Genomic DNA, 19,255 nt, shown 5'->3' with positions numbered 1-19,255 from the left:
TTCATTGCACAGGTGAGATATTTTATTATTGCATGCCACTTTCTCTTCATAACCTTAAGTTTTACACATACACATACAGACATGGCATCTGAAGATGAGAAAACATTATCCAGATCTGAAGTACTTAGCTTAGTCTGATTCTGATCAAGAAATGAAATAACTGTGAAGCTAAAGATCTCTACTTGCTGTTATGTATATGTAAGTCATTAAATAATTTTTTTGAACAAAGGCACACCAGGCTAACCAGATCCACACAATCAACTCTACTGAGTATAGTCTGGCTCTATCCTTCACTGTAACTGCATCAATTGTATTTTAACTCAACAAAAATGCATTATATTCATCTTTAAACTACACATTTACTACTTCTTGTAATATTATGTCACTGCAAGTCAGCAGAAACAAAATGGTTATGGATGAAGGAAAAAATGACAACCGAAGAACCCTTCACCTTGGTAAACAGCTTGCTCATGTATTGCCACAGTTGATAATTGGCACTCTTAATCGCACTAAGAGCTTCGACTTTCACTTGCAGCCCTTGTGTTGATGTATTTTGGACCCTTTTTTGTGGTTTGAAGCTCTCAATATATTTTCATTTCTTTGGCAACTTCACATCATTAACAATATTTATTTGGAAAAGTTTTTATGCTATTGTTTTGCTGTGTAATAATATAGTTCTACCAAAAAGAAAGAAAACATGCACAAGTAATCCCAAGACTGTAAAACTTCTCACCAAGTACCACATTCAGTGATGGAAAGCAATCATTCTCTCTCTCTCACACACAGCAGCAGCAATAAACGAGGATAAAGTAACACTGCAGAGAGAAGCATAGTTTTGCTTCAGACTCATCTTTAGGTGAGTCTGAGGTTCATCTCAACATGGACTGATGGATCTGACAGGGGGGTCTGGATGGATGATGCCAACAATACAGAATGACAACTGAATGAGATGTTCTCACTTTGATGGTATGTAGGAATTGTGCTATTAAACATCAGTGTTTGTTCCAAGTTGGGGTTGCAATGGGACCTCTGGAAGACCTCTCTACCACTATCAACTCATCTGGGTTGTCACGCGCCTTATAATGGAACAGAAGGTCCTGGATGGCCCTCTCTTCGATCTATGAGGACAGAAAAAGACATGAAGAAAAGAGATAGAACTAAGGAAATTGTGGGCAACAAAAACCACTCTTTATTTGAGGGTAAAAGAAAATGCTGACACTGAAAGCTTAATGGTAATAAGAGTGTTCGACATAATGGCAACCAGAAAACCACAAAGGGGGAAAAAATGTTTTGTGAAGGCAATGAAGGAAGTCTGGCAACAGCTGGAGAGGAGCAGAGAGGACCGTCAGAAGACAAAACTGGAGGCACCTCATTTTCTAACCAGCACTTTACATAATGTGATGCTCATCAGCTCAACTTCAGCCAGATAGGAAACGACAGCAGACGCAAGCAGCAGACATACCGGCCTGAAGAGTTATCACTATGTTTTCTACTTGGATGCTGCTGAAGAGCTATACATTCAGTTAAGGCAGGAGTGTGTGTGTGTGAGTGAGAAAGGACTAACACACACAGACAAGGCGCATTACCTGGATGAGCGCCAGCGGCTTCTCTCGGCTACGGATCAGCGCGGCTTCCTGCTGCTTTTCCTCCTCCACGATGGAAGCAAAGGTCACCATAGAGGAGAGGGGAGGGCTGCCCACTGCACCCAGCACCCAGGGCCTGAGGGAAGAGACAGGTTTCAGTGACTGTGCTGTAAAAGCAGTGAAAGCAATGAGAGTCTAAATAAGTGGACTAGGTTGAGTCAACCGCTACTGACAAGCTCCTGCGTGTGAATGGGCCGCCTGTCCACCTGGCTTTCACAAACCTCTTGTATGATTGCATAACTGGACTGACATTAAAATATATCTCTATTGCACAGTCTAGACTCCACAATACGGTGGCAGCTCCTATTACTCATGAAATTCATCGTAGCAGGGCCCCTGAATGCATGGAAGCTCACTTTTAAACAGCATCTTTGTATGTCCCCCATATATATATATATATATATATATGCGCATCTAATCTGTAATGAGGCTAATAAGTACATCTGACTGCAGAAAAGATCCTAGACATCTAGTCAACATGAAATATAAAGTAGGAAATGTCTTACAGATGACACTGCTCCCTGCAGTCTGATTTGTGTGCATTTAAGTGATAGTTCATTTATATCATAGTTTGTTATAAAAGAAGCCAAAACATTCTCAATCACTCATCATGATGCATGTGTATGTCATGCGGGGAGTGCGTTTCTGTCTTCAAATGGCCAGAGATACCTCTGGAAATATTTGTAGCAGAGCTAGCAGAGGAAAAAATGTCTGATGTTCAATCAAAACAAATATTATAAAGGCATCTCTATTAAACGGAGATTGAGATTTGGAAACTGTGTCCCAGAAGGGAAAGCATGAGAATGTACGAGACTACTTCTGTTGCTTCCTGAGCCTTGAACTCGTCCGTCTCTGCTCATCCAAATACCAAGGAGAATCTGAAACCTGCTCCCTGTTCTGTGTGATCCGCTGTGACATGAGGGCTGCCCTTATCAATTCTGATTAACATCACTGGCTTCACTAGAGTGACTCACACAGCTGTTTTAATATCTAGAAGTCTACTCTTAACTCTGCAGCATGACGTATGTGCAAACATACAGCAGACAAAGTATGATGTCAGATGACAGAGACGCACTTACAAAAGGCTTGAAGGCAAAACTGCAGACGTGGTTGAACACTTACACTCTACTGCTTTACTTTCAGAAACAGGCATCATATAAACAGCAAAGCATACTAATACAACAGCAGGAATACTGTCTGTGTACACTGTGTTTATCCAGCTGTCAGGGGGATGTTGTAAAGGTCAGGATGACTCTGTGTGCAGGCAGGTCAGCCCAGCTGTATTGGGTCACCTCTCTCAGACCAGGGCATCATGCCTCTCTCATGCTGTCTAAGCAGGGGAGATGCCCCAGCTGATAGTGCCCCAGCAATTACAAGTTGTCTGGTTAAAAGTATTATGAGAGCTTTTGTTTTGCTGCCACAAAACACTCAAGCAATCAGAAAACCATAGTTACTTCCTCTTTCATTTCTTAATCTCAAAATCTGTGTTTTTAAGATTAATTTGCACTATATTACTGTCTTAATCTCCAAACTGAAACTTGTAAATTCTAGCTATTATAAAATATAAATGGTAAGTATTGTACTGAGTGATGTATCTTGAAAACGTATGCAATGCAGATTGTGAACCGGACAGCAGTTTTATGACAACACATCAACAGTGCCTCCAAGTGGAAGTTAGCAGTACAGGCCTGAAGTAGTCAATGTTGTAGCAGTAACCTGTCATGTGTTTTCTACCAGGACATTTTGTGAATGTTTGCAGCCATTGCCTGCATTTAAAGCCAATGATTCAGAAAATTTCACAAAATGTAAGAATGACTGCCGTTTGTAAGTGTTTTGCTTACCCAGTCGGTCTTTCTGCCTCACTGTTGTTACATTTGAATGTGACCCTCCTGGCAGCAGGTGTGGGAGTGACTGGTGATCCTTGGGTAGCCTGTCCCCTCTGTGCCCCCATTTGACCCACTCTGATTAAACAGTTTTCCTCTTCCTCCAGTAGGGCTCGAAACGAACATGTGGAGGGTGGGGACTGGACAGCTGTTGCCCTGTAATAGCACAACGAAAGAAAAATATGTATGATTCATACATTGACAATAAAAGCAAAATACTACTAATGTTGTTAAAGAGTTTATGCCTATGTTTGACAAGACTCCTAATGTATAGGGGTAGTAAACTTGTATTGTATTAGAGGATTTAAAAAGGTATTTAACTCATTTTTGGTAACAAAAAGAGGCATCACTATATTGACATTTGATTACAATAAATAATTTCCATTGGTAAAAAATGTATAAAGGAGAATAGAAAGAGATCATCACATGCAGCCAATGAGAGGATTAGAAGCACACCTGTAAGCTTGTCATCCGAACATAAATACTTACAGTAACTTTTGACTCTCAAAGGTACTTTTTTTTATTCCCTTAAGGCCTCCTTGAGATATTGTGTTAACAAGAATGGGAAAGACAGACAGACAACCTGACATTATGATGCCTCTGGCCATGACTGTCTCCAGTGGGGAGGCATTAAAAAAAGCATGTCCCCCTCGATATGTTCCCCAGACCTCACTTAAAATCTGCAATTTGAATTGGTGAGTAGGTGGGGTGGATTTACTATGAAGAGAAACAACCACTGCATGTTTATACTGTACGCTTACTTTTATTTTCTTTTAGAAGGGATCTTTTGTAATGCAAAAGTAGAGAGGGGGTAGAATGGAGGGTCCACCTATAATGACAAATGTTTTCTACGTCAAATATTTTCACCCCTACTAACCCAGTAGGTGGTGTCCTTGACGAACAGAAGAGGTCTGTGTGTCTTTGTGCGGTATACCTCAGTAAATGAATGGTATAGTTTCATACAGGAAAAATGTAACTACACCATTCACTTACAGTATACTGTGCAAATACATACAGACCTCCTCTGACTGTCAACTTGATCCAGCCATACCAGTTAGAGGCTCTAAACACATCAGAGGGACCCAGGGAGATATCTAATGACAGTTTTGAATGGTCTTCACTAACCAGGCCTTCCCGCTGCTTTTGGATGGGGTGACTGTAGGGGTTGCTTTGGGTGGTGTGGACTCCAAACTGGCCTCCTTGCTGGCCATGGACAACATCTTCCTCTGCTTCTGGGACAGTTTTGTGGAAACAGGGGAGTGCTTCATGGTTGTGCTGACGCTGCAAGTAGCCAAAAAAATGTGCTCAGTAGTAATATTTATTTATACGCATACACATGTAGTGCAGGTCTATCGATCACTAATGGAGGATCATCACTGCCTCCTATTGACATTAGTAAGCAGTCACCATAAATCCTTTGCCTGAAAATGATTCCCTCGGCTAAAATAAAGACAGCAGATCGGCACTCACATTCCTGGGCTTTTAGGAGTTGCTCCAAGAGTCTGTACAGAGTTGGCTTCCATGTCCATGATAGTTCTTAGATCCAAGACTGGAGGTGCACGAGGAGGACTGTAGATTGTAAAAACACAGTTAAATAAACAATGTAAGCTATACAGCTCAATATACTAACTATAATAACTAACTAAAAGAAGAAAAGCTAAACAGTTACAGACACCTACTGACGTTTCTGGCCAAGTCTTACCAATGAGGGACCTTGGGGATGGTTTGTGGAGCGGAGTAGGGAGGGGTTGGTAGGCCATTCTTCAAAGACATTGGGGTTCTTGGTGGGGTCGCCAGCCTTTGACTTAAAGCCTTCTCATCCTGCAAATAAAACTTCACTTGTATGCACATTCAGTGGTTTCCCTAACAGCAGCCTGTAGCCAGCTGTGCAAGCTTAATATTGTGGCCTTTGTTTCCTATTTCACCATTATCTAATCAGGTCTCCCCTATGGCTCTAAACATATAGTACTTGTTATGGATCTAAAATTCACCTCAGTTTTGTCATTGAAGACAGGTGACTGCATGTCTCTGGGACTGCCCACCCCCATGTAGCTGCCTTCTGAGTCAGATGTAAGGAGCTCCTGCAGGGACTCTGTTGAGTTAGCCTTGCCCGATTTCACCAGGCATGGAGACACCACTGAGCAAAAAGAGTGAGTGTTAGTCAAAATTCTGACCACCTATCAACAGCTGTGAAAGGCACTTGTTTGTTATGATGTATGGAATGTATACCTGCAGCAGGAGGGCTTTGAATGATATCAGAGAGCGTATAGCCTCCCGAGCTGTCGGAGCGTCTCCGTGGTTTCTTTTTAGCCTTCATCTTGGCCTTCTTTAACAGGATTTCCCTGAGAATGCAAATATAAGCAATTTTCTTGAGGGGAGGGGAACACTTTCAAGATAGATAAATAGTTCTGCAATGACTTACAGATTCACTGCCTTTTAAGTACAAATTACAACATCTTACTAACAGATTTTATTATTCCCGTTTGTGTACCTGCAAGAGTGATCCAGTTCTGCATCAGGTTTGGGGGTGAATGCTGACTCCAAGTCGTCATCCTCATACATACTAAGGTCTGGGGCACCAGGGTATGGGGTGATAACACGCCTCTGCATTGCTGGGAGCTAAACAGTTAGGAGTTAAACACTGTGATAGACAATCCTCAATCTGTTTTAATTTAACTTGTGACTTATACATCTGCTATAATATAAACAAAATGGTTTCAGCTAGCTTGACAACATCAATAACCTGTCATGTTTGTCCTTTATAATGTTTGATGTTTACTGCAATTTTATATACATATAAATTGAATTGAATCCCCATAAGGGATGCATCAAGATACATCACCAAGTATTCAAGCCATTACGTTTCTGCATTCTAGTAGAAGCACAAACTGAAACTAATTTTACTTTTTTCTCTAATAATTCTCTAATAATTTCTTTCTCCGTCGTTGTCAGGGCAATGTGAACCTTGAAATGCTTACTGGTGTTTGATACGTTAGGGTTTTTTTTTTGAAGAGGCAATTTATATGTTACTTTGTTGAAAACAAAATAATGAATCACTGGTGGAAATCATGGAAAGACTCCGTCCTGTTATACTAACTGTCATGTTCCTAGAGTTACAGGTCGCGGAGGAGGAGTGGCAGCAATCTACCGCTCCAGTCTTCAGATGAATCCTAAACCTAAGTCTACTCATACTTCTTTTGAGAGTCTCACTCTCAGCCTGTCTCACGGAAGCTGGAAGAAGTCAGAATTTGTTTTACTCGTCGTAGTGTATCGTCCACCTGCTGCTGCTTATTCAGAGTTCCTGCTGGAGTTTTCAGACTTCTTATCAAGTTTAGTGCTTAGCACAGATAAAGTCATCATAGTGGGTGACTTTAACATTCATATGGACGTCGACTCCGACAGTCTGAAGATTGCCTTCAACTCACTCTTGGATTCAGTTGGGTTCTCTCAGTTAGTAAATGAACCCACACACTGTCACAGTCACACCCTCGACCTGGTTCTCACCTACGGCCTGGAAGCTGAGAACCTGCTAGTGTGGTCTCAAAATCCTGTTCTTTCAGATCACTCATTAATAACTTTTGACTTCTCTCTTTCAGACCTACCAGCACCTAAGGAAAAGGTCTACTACAGCAGATGTCTGTCTGAAGACGCCGTAAAGCAGTTTAGGACAGCAATCCTACCAGTACTCCCCACAGTCCCAAGTACTGATGGGGGTACCAACTTAAATGTTACTCCTGCAGAGCTGGACCGCTTTGTCAACAACACTGCAGACACACTACACTCAGTCTTAAACAGGATTGCTCCACTGAAGAAGAAGAAAACTACAAACCAGAAGAGGCTAGCTCCGTGGTACAACTCAAACATCCGATCACTGAAACGGATTACACGTAGGATGGAGAGGATGTGGCAGTCCTCTAAATCAGATGACTCCCGGAGGATCTGGAGAGACAGTCTGCTGACGTATAAGAAGGCCCTTCGTAAAGCCAGGACAGCCTACTATTCATCACTAATAGAAGAAAACAAGAACAACCCGCGCTTTCTCTTTAACGCCGTGGCCAGGCTGACAAAGAGCCACAGCTCTGTGGAGCCTCGCATTCCTGCAGCTCTTAGTAGTGAAGACTTCATGAGCTTCTTCACTGATAAAATCACCACTATTAGAGGACAAATCAACCACAATCTCTCTGTGACCGCTGAGGATACACCGCCACTTCTGGAAACGGATCCTGATCTAACTCTGGACTGCTTCGCGCCCATCGGCCTCCCTGAGCTGACCACCAGCATCAGCAAGTCTAAACCTACTACCTGTCTTCTGGATCCGATCCCTTCACAGCTCCTCAAGGATGCTATTCCTCTGATCGGAGACTCTATATTAGGACAGATCAACTTGTCTCTGGAAACAGGATATGTACCACAGGCTTTTAAAACTGCTGTGATCATTCCGATACTTAAAAAACCTTCACTGGACCCGGACGTCCTAGGAAACTACAGACCGATCTCCAACCTCACCTTTATCTCCAAACTACTTGAAAGAGCTGTTGTAAGTCAGCTAAACGACCACCTGTGTAGTAACAGTCTGTTTGATGCTTTCCAGTCTGGTTTCAGAGCCCATCACAGCACAGAAACAGCACTGCTTAAAGTCACCAATGACCTCCTCATGGCATCGGACCGGGGTCTCGTCTCTGTACTCGTTCTACTGGATCTCAGTGCTGCCTTCGACACCGTAGACCATCGCATCCTGCTACACAGATTGGAACACGAGATCAGGATTACAGGAACAGCACTGCGCTGGTTTAAATCATATTTATCTGACAGATTTCATTTTGTTCACACTAACGATGTGTCTTCCACAGGTACAAGGGTTAACCACGGTGTTCCACAGGGTTCTGTGCTCGGACCGATCCTGTTCACCCTCTACATGCTCCCTCTAGGATACATCATCCAGAAGCACGGCATAAACTTTCATTGTTATGCTGATGATACCCAGCTGTATTTATCCATGAAGCCTGAAGAAACGGAGCCGCTAGTCAGACTACAGGCGTGTCTAAAGGACATAAAGGACTGGATGTCCTCCAACTTTTTACTATTAAACTCGGACAAGACTGAGGTCATTGTTTTTGGACCGAAACATCTCAGAACTAGTTTATCAGATAATACTTTCTCCCTGGATGGAATTACTCTGGCCTCCAGTACGACTGTGAGGAACCTTGGAGTTATCTTTGATCAAGACATGTCGTTTGTCTCTCATATTAAGCAGGTCTCCAGGACCGCTTTCTTTCACCTGCGTAATATTACTAAGATCAGGAGCATCCTCTCTCAGAGTGATGCTGAAAAGCTCATCCATGCTTTTGTCACTTCAAGACTGGACTACTGCAACTCTTTATTGTCAGGATGTCCACATTACTCCATCAACAGTCTGCAGCTGATCCAGAACGCAGCAGCTAGAGTTCTGACAGGAAGCAGCCAAAGGGATCATATCTCTCCTGTCCTAGCGTCTCTTCACTGGCTCCCAGTGGACTCACGAATACACTTCAAGATCCTTCTTCTAACCTACAAGGCTCTTCATGGACTTGCTCCATTGTATCTGCAGGACCTGATTGTACCATATGTTCCTAATAGGACACTCAGATCTCTGAGTGCAGGTTTACTAGTAGTTCCTAGGATTCATAGAAGTAGAATGGGAGGACGAGCTTTCAGCTATCAGGCACCGCTATTATGGAACCAGTTACCAATCTGGGTCCGAGAGGCAGACACTGCCTCCACCTTTAAGACTAGACTTAAAACTTTTCTGTTTAGTAAGGCGTACAGTTAGCCTTAGACCTAGTGTGTAGCACAGCTATGCTGCTCTAGGCCTACGTTGTCGGGGGGCACAAACATGATCCACTGAGCAGTTTCCCTCTCACCCTCTAACCTCTCCTTTTCTCTCCTTAGTCTGGCTCACACTGGTCTCAAGACCTGGATGATGACCTGCAGTCCGGCCCGTGAAGTCTCTCTTGCTCTACGTTGTCGGGGGGCACAAACACGATCCTCTGAGCACCCTCTGACCTCTCCTCCACTCTCCTTAGTCTGGATCATACTGGGTAATATCGTCTCATAATCTGTGTTAACTGTCTTCCTTGTAGTTCTGTGCCTCGCTCTCGCTCTCTCTCTTTGCAGGTCTCAAGACCTGCATACTGACCTGCAGTCTCTCCTGTGCTCATCGACTTCACTAGCCCCTGCTGCTCATCTTTACTATCAAATTACTATTCCTACTTATGGACCGACGATATATATAGATATCTATTACAATATATCACTGTTTCATCTTGCTGTCATGTTTGCTCTGTACTGTATCATGTTTGTATCATGTTTGCTCCTCTCTCCCTCTCTCTCTTTCTCCTTCATCCTCTCTCTCTCTCTCTCTCTCTCTCTCCCTCATCCTCTCTGACTAGCAGCAGGACTGGTTCCCCCTTAAGTTGACGGGTCCTGCTCAAGGTTTCTTCCTCTTAAAGGGAGTTTTTCCTTGCCACAGTGCTCTTAGGGGGGTTCCTGTGAAGCGCTTTGAGACAATGTCTGATTGTAATATGCGCTATATAAATAAAACTGAATTGAATTGAATTGAATTGAAAGTATGATGCAGACCGAATGATTTTAGTTTTGGAAGCTGACTCACCATCCGCCTGTATGCTGCAGCAAGCTCCACAACCACTTCATCACTAAGTATATCCAGAGCTCTGATGGAAACACAGATGTACAAACACATTGATGAGACGAAAGTTTTCACTTTTCTCCAAATGTGTATATGATAAATATTCCATGCACACGATTACCAGATTACCAGATATACAATCGGACTGTAATTTTTGTAACATTGTCTTTAATTAGTTTTAAATAAGACTTGCTTACTGCCAACAAAAATATGAAATGCTATCAATCAGCCATGATCCTGAATATATAATTCATTTTGCTTCTTACTTTGACTCCAGCAGGGCAGCCATGTTGAGTACAATAAACTGGAGGCAGGATAGTTTCAGCTGTTCTGCATTGTACATGGCAGCAAACTCCAGCAGCTCTGCAGCATTCTTCAGAGTCACTGAGGAGAGAAAAAATAAATTCAATAAGAGCTTTGAAATATATCATACCTTCTTTTAAAAGAATATTTTGTATTCACATATGAGGAGATAGAAAGGCTTTGACAATGCCTTGAAAAAAAAGTGCATAAACGTTACAGCATGTGTTTCACTGCAGTATCTTTTAATGATAAAACAATCACGTTAAATATATGAAGTTTTCATTTTTAGGGTAACATGATGATGTACAGATGTATACATTCATGAAAAAGATGGGGGGCAGGTAAAAGGTAGAGGCAAAGAACAACGGGTTTGGGAAGATACATACAGTTTTCTGTGATGACAACCTCACACATCTCCTTCAGACGTGTGATGAGCAGCTGGTCAGCCACAACCAGTACGTTGCAGACAAACTCTACATTCAGAGACTCTGTTGGGGCAAATGGTTAATGATTATCACAATTTTGAATTTATAAATCAGCACGTTATCATTTTCCTGCGGTTAATGTGAAACCCGAGAGCCTACCTTTAATGGTGGGAGACTCATCTGTGTAAATATACTCAAGAATGACCTGCAGTATTTCTGCGCTAGTAGGCATCTCCAGTGCACAGCATGATGTAGCCTGTAGGGTGCGAGACGACAATATTATCATGGGTGTGAAGGTCACACCAGTGTCTGGTTTAAAAATGCAGCAGAATCAAATATGCTACGTAAGCATACCTCAATCCAGGGGTTTCCAAGCATACTGTTGAAATATTCTGTAGAAAAGGTGGACACAATTTATTTTTGATTTTTATTTTTCTGACTCAAGTAAATTTGAAAAAGCAGTCAAAGAACAAGAAAACTTAAACTTATTTATCAAAGTAATGCTAAAAATGTCTACAGGTAGTATTTATTGCAGTTATGGTTTTTGTTGATGTGTTAATTTTGCTTAGTCAAATGTCAATTTATTATTCACATAGTATAGAAACAACCAGAGTTGACAAATGTGTTTGTCAGTGACATACTGACTGATCCATCTTACCTAGTCTGGCACACAGGACACTTTTATGACAGGGAAACTCTTTCCCATCTTCAGATTTGAGAGTAACATCACAAAGGTAGGAGCTGCCCAAGTAAAAAAAAAAGCTAATATTATAAAATAATAATAATAATCTAATCCAGAGCTACTACACACAAATACGCACCATTTCTTCTGGTAGAATTTGGGTTTGTTGCCAGTTTTCTTGTTTATAATGTTAATTTTTCCATTTTCATATTTGACACCATCCAATCTACAGGAAGAAAGCAGAAAAAAACACAATTAGACCACATGACATTAAGTCTGATTTGCCAAAGGATCTAGGACACACTCAACCTCTTACCGTGCAGACAGACTGCCCAGGCCGAGCTTTTTGGCGACACCCTGTAAGGTTTTTACTGGGTTGGCCCCTCCCTCTTTGACTCCAGCCTTGTCACCCTTGCCTCCTTTCCCCTTTTTGCCAGATTTAGAACCCTTGCTCTTGGCTTTGTCACTGTCACCTTTGGTAGCAGGAGGAAGGGAACGATACACCTCCACGGCTGAACGGCCTCTCAGACCCAAGTCCTGCAGGCTGCTGATAAGCCTCTCCTGCTCTGAATCCTGGCCAAGGCAAGGGAGACAGTGGACACAGTCATCCTGAAATAACACAGTACATCTGTGTCACAGCTAACTGTTTTTCAAGGTTAAGCAAAACTTGTTTTTTTTAAACAACTTTACACTGATGTAGCTAAAACTCAGGTTAAAAAAAAATAGTGATTTCCCCCCTCACCTGGTTTTGTCCAATCACAGTCCCAGATACTCTTGGTCGTGCACCATGCACCAGCAGCTCACAGGAGTCTGTGTAGATGAAGTGCAGAACATGTTCCAGCATGTCTGCAGGGATTTTCTCCAAAATGAGTAAATCGCAGCCCACAGCATCTTCGCTCTTCTTTACTTCCTCCTCCTCCTCAATCCCACAGCGCTCAGACATGAACTGTTTCCGGAAGAATTCGGACCTCATGGACAAAATGTACTTGTGAGTGGGAAAGGTGCGATCACCGGCCTGAAGCGTCACATCGTGGATGCTGTCCATTTCGTCGGCTTCATCCAAAAGGCTCCGAAAGTCTTTGGAGAAGGTGGATTGAGAAATGCTGGGAACCTCAAACAAGCTAGTATACATTTAAAAAAAGAAGAAAGAAGAAAAAGAAGCAATAAATAAGTTAATTTTCATTACTAAGAATATGGAACTGGCAACCTAAAAGAATACATTGGATTTTGTTTTAAAAAGGGATTGAGGAATTCATCTTTAATAACAGAAAACATACATGTAAATGAGCCACAGGGCTTAAATAGCAATTATATTAATAATATTAGGTGTTAGGTATGCTACCTGAACAGAAGAACCAATACTGTGTGTGTGTTTTTATATATGTTTATTTTTTCCTAGATGCAAAAAACAGTCTATCACCTCTAGATGGCAGCATTTCAGTTGCAGCCTTTACTTTACTGTGGGTAAAATCATGATTTAATAGTAGTGTGGCATTGCAAACTGATGAGTCCAGTTACTACTAATCACGATCCTCCATGTAAGGACACTTAGTAGGACTTTTAGAGTTATAAATTAAATAAAATGAATGCAGTTCAGCAACTGCAAAGTTGTAAAGGTCAATGTTGTGAAAACCAAACAGAGAGGTTTGTTATTGCAGCTAACATAATGGAGGTGCAAAAAAAAAAAGAAAAACACACAATAAAAACACCTTCCCAATCTCCCACAGTGACCACTTAGTTGAACACAAGCACCTCTCTCAAAAGACTTGAACAACAACCAAGTGTTCCAGTCTGTATTATGGTGGGATCGTTCACAGGACTGTTGTATAAGGTTGGATTAGTTTTCTTAAGGTGTGTTTAATTAAGTGACAACTAAGCCTAGTTACAAGCAACATTTCTATGCTTCACATGATGTCCTACCTCGTTTTTGGGTCAGCCTGAAGCACCCCAAAATTCCGTCCTTTTGAGTCCATAGTGATGCTGACAGCTCTGTGGACATGGGGGACTTTTTCCAGACGGATACGTTCATACATTGTGCCCACATCCGAGTGACCACAAACCTCCACACTGACCTCTGTAAAATTATAGACGTACAAATTCATAACATAATCCTACTTTTATATTGCTTGTTTAACAAACTAAAAAAACATTTACCAACTTAGTGATTCAACACACCATGTTCTCTCAGTCCTCACCTTTCTTCTCCCCGTATTTCTTATATTCTCCAGCCCACACACCACTGAAACCCTCCCCGTCCTGAGTCACAAACATCATACTGTTCTTGCTGAGAGCGATGTCTGACATGAAAACCTGACGTGCATACGCCCACCGGCACTGTCTCACTGAGCTGCCAGAGGAACGCCAGCAAAACACCTGACAGAGGCAGGACAAATGCAGACGGAAGAATTTAAGAAAGTTACACAGACAATATATATATATATATATATATATATATATATATATATATAGGTGATGTTGATTTTGGATTATATAACCATTTACCATGTAGGTTAGATAATACAGGACAAAAAGGTGATGCTAAAAGTAACCATTCTGCTTTTAGGAAGTGAGACAGATGTGAACTTAAGACCAAACTATGAAGTTTGAAAAACACTTTAAAAGAAAACTTTAAAAGCACAATACTTACCCTCCCGGCTTCATCCAATGCCAAGATGGACACCTTTTCCCCCCCTCCCTCGTGCAAGATCTGTGGGGCTACTCGGTGGTCCAGACTGCCGCCGCTGACCAGGACCTTCTTGATGTTAAGCTGCCTAAAAAGAGACAAGTTGACATGGATATAGAACTTTAATTTACCACTGTGACAAAAAACATGATTCAAAATTGAGTGCATTAAGTAATTTTCCCATTAACCCCACAATGGACAGTGAAGAAAACTAGCTCTAAAAAATGAGGTAGTGATTTAACAATACATAAAAGTCCCAGTTGGTATGTTCCCTGGCTCAGGGTCGAACATTTAGTGATAAGTACATGCCCTTCTATCCCCCATCAATGCAGTGTGGACAACAGGGTGGCCAGGCTCCTACTGTTCCATTCACCTTGAAGCCATTTTCTTGCATTGGTAGTCAGCCAACAGGTAAACATCTCCCTTCTCAGTGACAACTACTGTTGCTCCATCACTAGCTGCTGCCATGGCTATGGTAACATCCTTGTGGTGCAGGGCTGACACTTGCCGAGGTGATGTCACACACTTTTCTCCATTAGGATCCAGCAAGTAACCTAGAGATGAACAAAATAAACAAATTGACATGACTAGAGTTATCCATATACAGTGTGTGTAACACTTTTCTTAAAATCCCCACACCTCTCTACAGCAGAGGTAAAAATTATACCATCCTACTACAGCAAAGAGATTATAGAAGGCTGTGTGCTAAATATTTAGCTACTTTGTACTCAGGACAGTCACACTTTCATGTTGCGCATGTTGTGGCTTTTACTCTGCAGTAACAATGTGTGTTTGAAAATGCCCCTGGTTTGGAATCTTACCCAGCTGGCCCCCATTGAGTCCCATTGTATAAACAGCCTCCCTGGTCCAAAGCACGGTGTGGAACTTCCCTGCTGCAACTCCAATCACTGTCCTGCCTTTCAGTGTCTTGGAAAACACCTATATTCAAAGCATGTTACAGATACATTTAAAGGTGTACTGTAAAAAATGATCAATAAATTACCACAGCTTTCCTTCTTTCTATTGCCTACCTGTTTAGGAACATGTGCTGAGGCAGGAGGAGGAGACAGGCCCAACTGGTGGAAGGGGTTGAGGCCAAAAGTATAAACATAGCCTTCCTCTGTCAGCACCACTGTGTGGTCTTTAGCTGCTGCCACCTGGGAGCAGTGGTGGGACATCAGACCCTCCACCATTCGGGGAACCTGAACAAATGAGGAAGAAGGACAAAATAAGCCAAGTATGCAGGAATGTTAATGAGCTTTTCCAATTCACTGTAGAGCATTTAATCACATTAAGCAATAAGATGGGACATTAGGAATAAGTGATTTCCTTTTTACAAATGAACCTACAGCTAAACATAAGAAATATATCTCACCATATATGTCTGCTCATCTCCATGGCCAAGTCTTCCTCCCTGTCCATGGCCACAGGTGAAGACCTGGCCTTTCTGAGACAGGAAGACTGAGTGGAACTTACACAGGACCACCTACAGGAAGAAGAAAGAAACATAGCTGTGATTTGTCCCTCTTGCTTTAGTTTTAATAAATGTCCTATTGTAGGGAACTTCTGATGTACCGAGTTGTGCTGATTAAAGCTCTTGTCATTATAATTTTGACCTCATAGCAGAGGCTACGGTGTATCACTTTCCACATCCCTTAGCCAAACTCTCTTGTAGTGCTAGTAAAACACTGTGCCAATAAAAGGCCAGGGCACAAGTGGAAAAGCAAACATCATTACTAATACATGGCTCCCCTCAAACCTTCAATAGAGCACAGGGATGTTTCCCCAAGTATCACATTAATGTGGACATTCACACACTTACATACACACTAGTGTAGCTCATTTAATTAAAAACATGTCATTGTGGAATTAATATTTAACCTCTGGCACCTGCTGGATTGGGTTAGAAGGACAAAGACTATGCTCAGTACCACTGGGTCATTGTGTGGTCATGAAAGAAGATCTACCTGCCCCCCCACTAGCTTTATGAAATTACTCTGCATGACAAGTCCTGCAGGTCAAACAGACACACACACATTATGCTACCCAAGAACAAATTAATTAAGAAGAGAAATTACAACATATCAAACACAGTCATTCCACATTACATAATCTACTATAACTGGAACCTAGAGTGTACACGCACCACTGGGGGTAGCTGCGCTGGTGCCAGGAGCTATATTAATCACACTAAGAGCATGCACATGACAAACAGATGAAACTGTAGCCTGGTTGGCACAGTCTGCCTGCATGGGTTAACAATGTGCCAAACCAGCTCCACTAACTCACAAATGAAGATCATACAAGAGAGAGGACAGTCCACACCTGACACATCAACAATGCCCTGTATTAAATTCAAATAACATTACAGACCCCCCCCCCATCCCCCCAAATTAACAATTATATGAACAATAATTCTCTATATAGCTTGTTTTTTTTATGTACCATTTATCCTAAAACTTCAAAACATTATTATTACAAGATACATATCCTGATGCACCCTGAGGAAAAGGTTGTGTAATACAGGACCCTAGGGAAGAGCGTGTTTTGCTAGTTTTACCCAAGTGATACATCTTATCTGGAGAACCCAAGTGTATTGCTTTTTATATTTGATGTAATGCAGTTTTTCAGCGAGTTGAAACACTTGGAAACTATTTGTATGATAGCAACATATGTGAGAGAGGTCTTTAAGGTGGGAAACCCTGAGCTGCAGGAAAACACTTTCCCACTCTCTTGAGAGATGGCACAACAACACTGTGTTGTTGTCCTACCTGCTTGATATAAACTCCAATCCTGGCAAACACATCCACAAGCTCGGGGTGATGTCGGCTCTCTTGATTGCCATGGCCGAGACTGAAATTGGTATTGTTTCCCCATGTGTATGCTTCACTTGGGTCTGTAGTAGGGAAGAAAATACTATTACAGGCAAAGCAACAACACAGTGTTTACCTGAGGCTGAATATATCCACTGATTTGCTTTTATACACACTTGTACCAATGAAGCTAACAACCCTTGTGACATATCCCAAAACCTAACCTGGGATGTTAAAAGTTGCATCATTGGGTGCTTCTTACCAGTGTTTTTAAACACAACGTGTGTTGGTCGGTCCTTCATTGTCAGATCCAGGACAGAGAGACCCTCCTTGTCCTGGGTGGAGAGGAGCCCACCATGCTGAAACAAAAGTAATTCAAATGTAGGTCAAGATTTTCTAATGGACAAGACAGTTTCTGATAATCCATTGTAAAACATATACCTTGACCAGAGATATAAGACAGTGAATCTGTCCATAGAAGGCGCTGCGGTGCAGAGCGGTCCAGCCAGATTCCTTGTCCTTCACCATCAGGTCAGCACTTTTATTCTCCAGCAGCCACTCCAGCAGGGCTTTCTTTCCCAGTGAGGCTGCCAGATGAAGGGCTGTACGACCAAAGGCATCCCGCAGGGTGGCTGCATTGTGGCAGTGTGAATTCAGGAATGCCCGGAGCTGCCCATCAGAGCCACCAGTTATTGCTGCTACCACCTGGTCTGCATGCTGCTGCGAGCGGCATTTGGGAGTGCAGTCCGGTGATGTCAGACTCATCCTGACCTCCGTCAAATCTTCGTAGTGACCTTTTCTCCCTCTTTCGTGTTACAAAGTTCTTCTGACAGCCCACCACCCACAATTGCAAACAAACTCAAAAATCTGATATGTTGTAACAAACCAATAACACTCTAACAAAGATATGCTCCAAAGGAAAAAAAAAGATCAACAATAAGTCGAGATGGTTGGAGTGCTAGAATTGTGCTTGTGTTGAGGTTCCACCGCACCCTAGCGACCCCAGAGCCTTAGTGAGACCTGTTTCAGTCCACCATCTCGACCAAAAATCGAATACAAACTAAGGTGCTTGCAGCGTGCAATGGCATCAAGATTCAATAAATACAAAACTTCTTAAATATTGTATACAAAAAAGTGCATTTCAAAGTATGCAAAAATATTTGTTTTTATCTAATTATTTACAGACAAGGCAACAATTTCAACAACCCTCTGACCTTCTCGTCCTGCAGTCCAACCATCAAACTTGAGGGGAAAGGCCCCCTTTCCCCCCAAAATTCTCACTTTCTTTTTCAAAACTCCATAATTGTAGAGTGCACCTGTAAAAGAACATGAGCCAACAATAATAAGCAACAATTACTTTTGTTTACATGCAAACCATTTTGTGTGCTACATTCAACAACTGTAAGTGCAAAGGTTACATCAAGTCTGGTCTAAATACGGGTTCCGATCAGCTGAGGTGTTGCTAGCCAGCTAACTAACGTAAGAGAGGTTAACATCAGGATTATGTAACAGGCCAAGTTAGCCGAATAGTACCAGCTTGTCAGTTGTACATATTAGCCTCCCCCGATCCTTAATTTGTAAAGCATAACAGAAACTTAATGTTAAAGCGAGTAAGCTCTTAAATAGACTAATAGGTTGTCGCATTTTCCTTGTTGCTCTTGTAACTTATTGCAGCAGCCAGCTATGCACAGGCACAAGCTAACGTTAGCTTCAGCCACTAATAGCATTAGCGTCACAAAATTATGTATTATAATTATTAATATAATTTCAAATATGTACGTGAACTGCAGACCTCGTCTGCCCAAATTGCATGATATGTCTGATTTGTTTTGTTTTTTTCTAGTCCTGTTGGTTAACATCTGTCAGCTAGTTCTATTTTGACAGCTAGCTTAACTTGACACATCATCGCTAGCTAGCGATAGCATGCTGTTAGGCTAGGGGGAGAAATAACATCGTATCATTTCTTACCTGCCGCTAGTTAAAGAAAAAAGAGGGCATTGAGAAAGCTGCAATAACGACGTACATCCACTGTGTCATTACTACAAATGAGAAACGCGTGCGTTTTTTTTTTCGCTGGTGCCAGTTTTGTCAGGACTGAAGCCCTAAACGCCTGCAGGTTAGGAATAAAACCCTGGTAG

At 41.9% G+C, this 19,255-nt stretch overlaps 1 protein-coding gene across 4 annotated transcripts; it reads right to left on the bottom strand.

The window, feature by feature from the left end:
- Nucleotides 1–19,254, bottom strand: ibtk (inhibitor of Bruton agammaglobulinemia tyrosine kinase). 4 transcript variants are annotated; one of them, XM_028425445.1, is made up of 29 exons: nt 19,086–19,254; nt 17,559–18,433; nt 17,380–17,476; nt 17,076–17,200; nt 15,680–15,790; nt 15,336–15,506; nt 15,126–15,243; nt 14,678–14,858; nt 14,269–14,392; nt 13,817–13,994; nt 13,542–13,695; nt 12,364–12,742; nt 11,938–12,230; nt 11,761–11,847; nt 11,598–11,680; nt 11,294–11,331; nt 11,099–11,195; nt 10,901–11,002; nt 10,478–10,595; nt 10,176–10,236; nt 6,018–6,145; nt 5,756–5,868; nt 5,518–5,663; nt 5,229–5,347; nt 4,997–5,095; nt 4,652–4,807; nt 3,485–3,682; nt 1,587–1,719; nt 1–1,118 (listed from the first exon to the last, which is right to left on the bottom strand). In XM_028425445.1, the coding sequence occupies exons 2-29, from the start codon at nt 17,880–17,882 to the stop codon at nt 993–995; spliced, it is 4,059 nt and encodes a 1,352-aa protein (XP_028281246.1). In that variant the 5' UTR covers nt 17,883–18,433; nt 19,086–19,254; the 3' UTR covers nt 1–992. The 4 variants fall into 4 exon arrangements, with proteins under 4 accessions (XP_028281246.1, XP_028281247.1, XP_028281249.1 ...); XM_028425446.1 differs by having other exon boundaries at nt 4,652–4,801; XM_028425448.1 differs by having other exon boundaries at nt 11,938–12,194.
- Between the last annotated feature and the right edge of the window lies 1 nt (nt 19,255).

This window comes from Parambassis ranga, chromosome 16 (assembly GCF_900634625.1).
Source record: "Parambassis ranga chromosome 16, fParRan2.1, whole genome shotgun sequence".
NCBI classification, from domain to species: Eukaryota; Metazoa; Chordata; class Actinopteri; family Ambassidae; genus Parambassis; species Parambassis ranga.
Note: the sequence above shows the minus strand (reverse complement) of the source record. Positions and strands in the feature narration are given on the sequence as shown.

Excerpts from the sequence above, each read along its gene's own strand:
- ibtk (XM_028425445.1), bottom strand. The coding sequence starts at position 17,882 with ATGAGTCTGACATCACCGGACTGCACTCCCAAATGCCGCTCGCAGCAG. Across the intron at positions 6,146-10,175 it reads CTGCAGCATACAGGCGGATG|CTCCCAGCAATGCAGAGGCG; the intron begins GTGAGTCAGCTT and ends CTAACTGTTTAG. Across the intron at positions 4,808-4,996 it reads ACTCCTAAAAGCCCAGGAAT|CGTCAGCACAACCATGAAGC; the intron begins GTGAGTGCCGAT and ends GGCTACTTGCAG.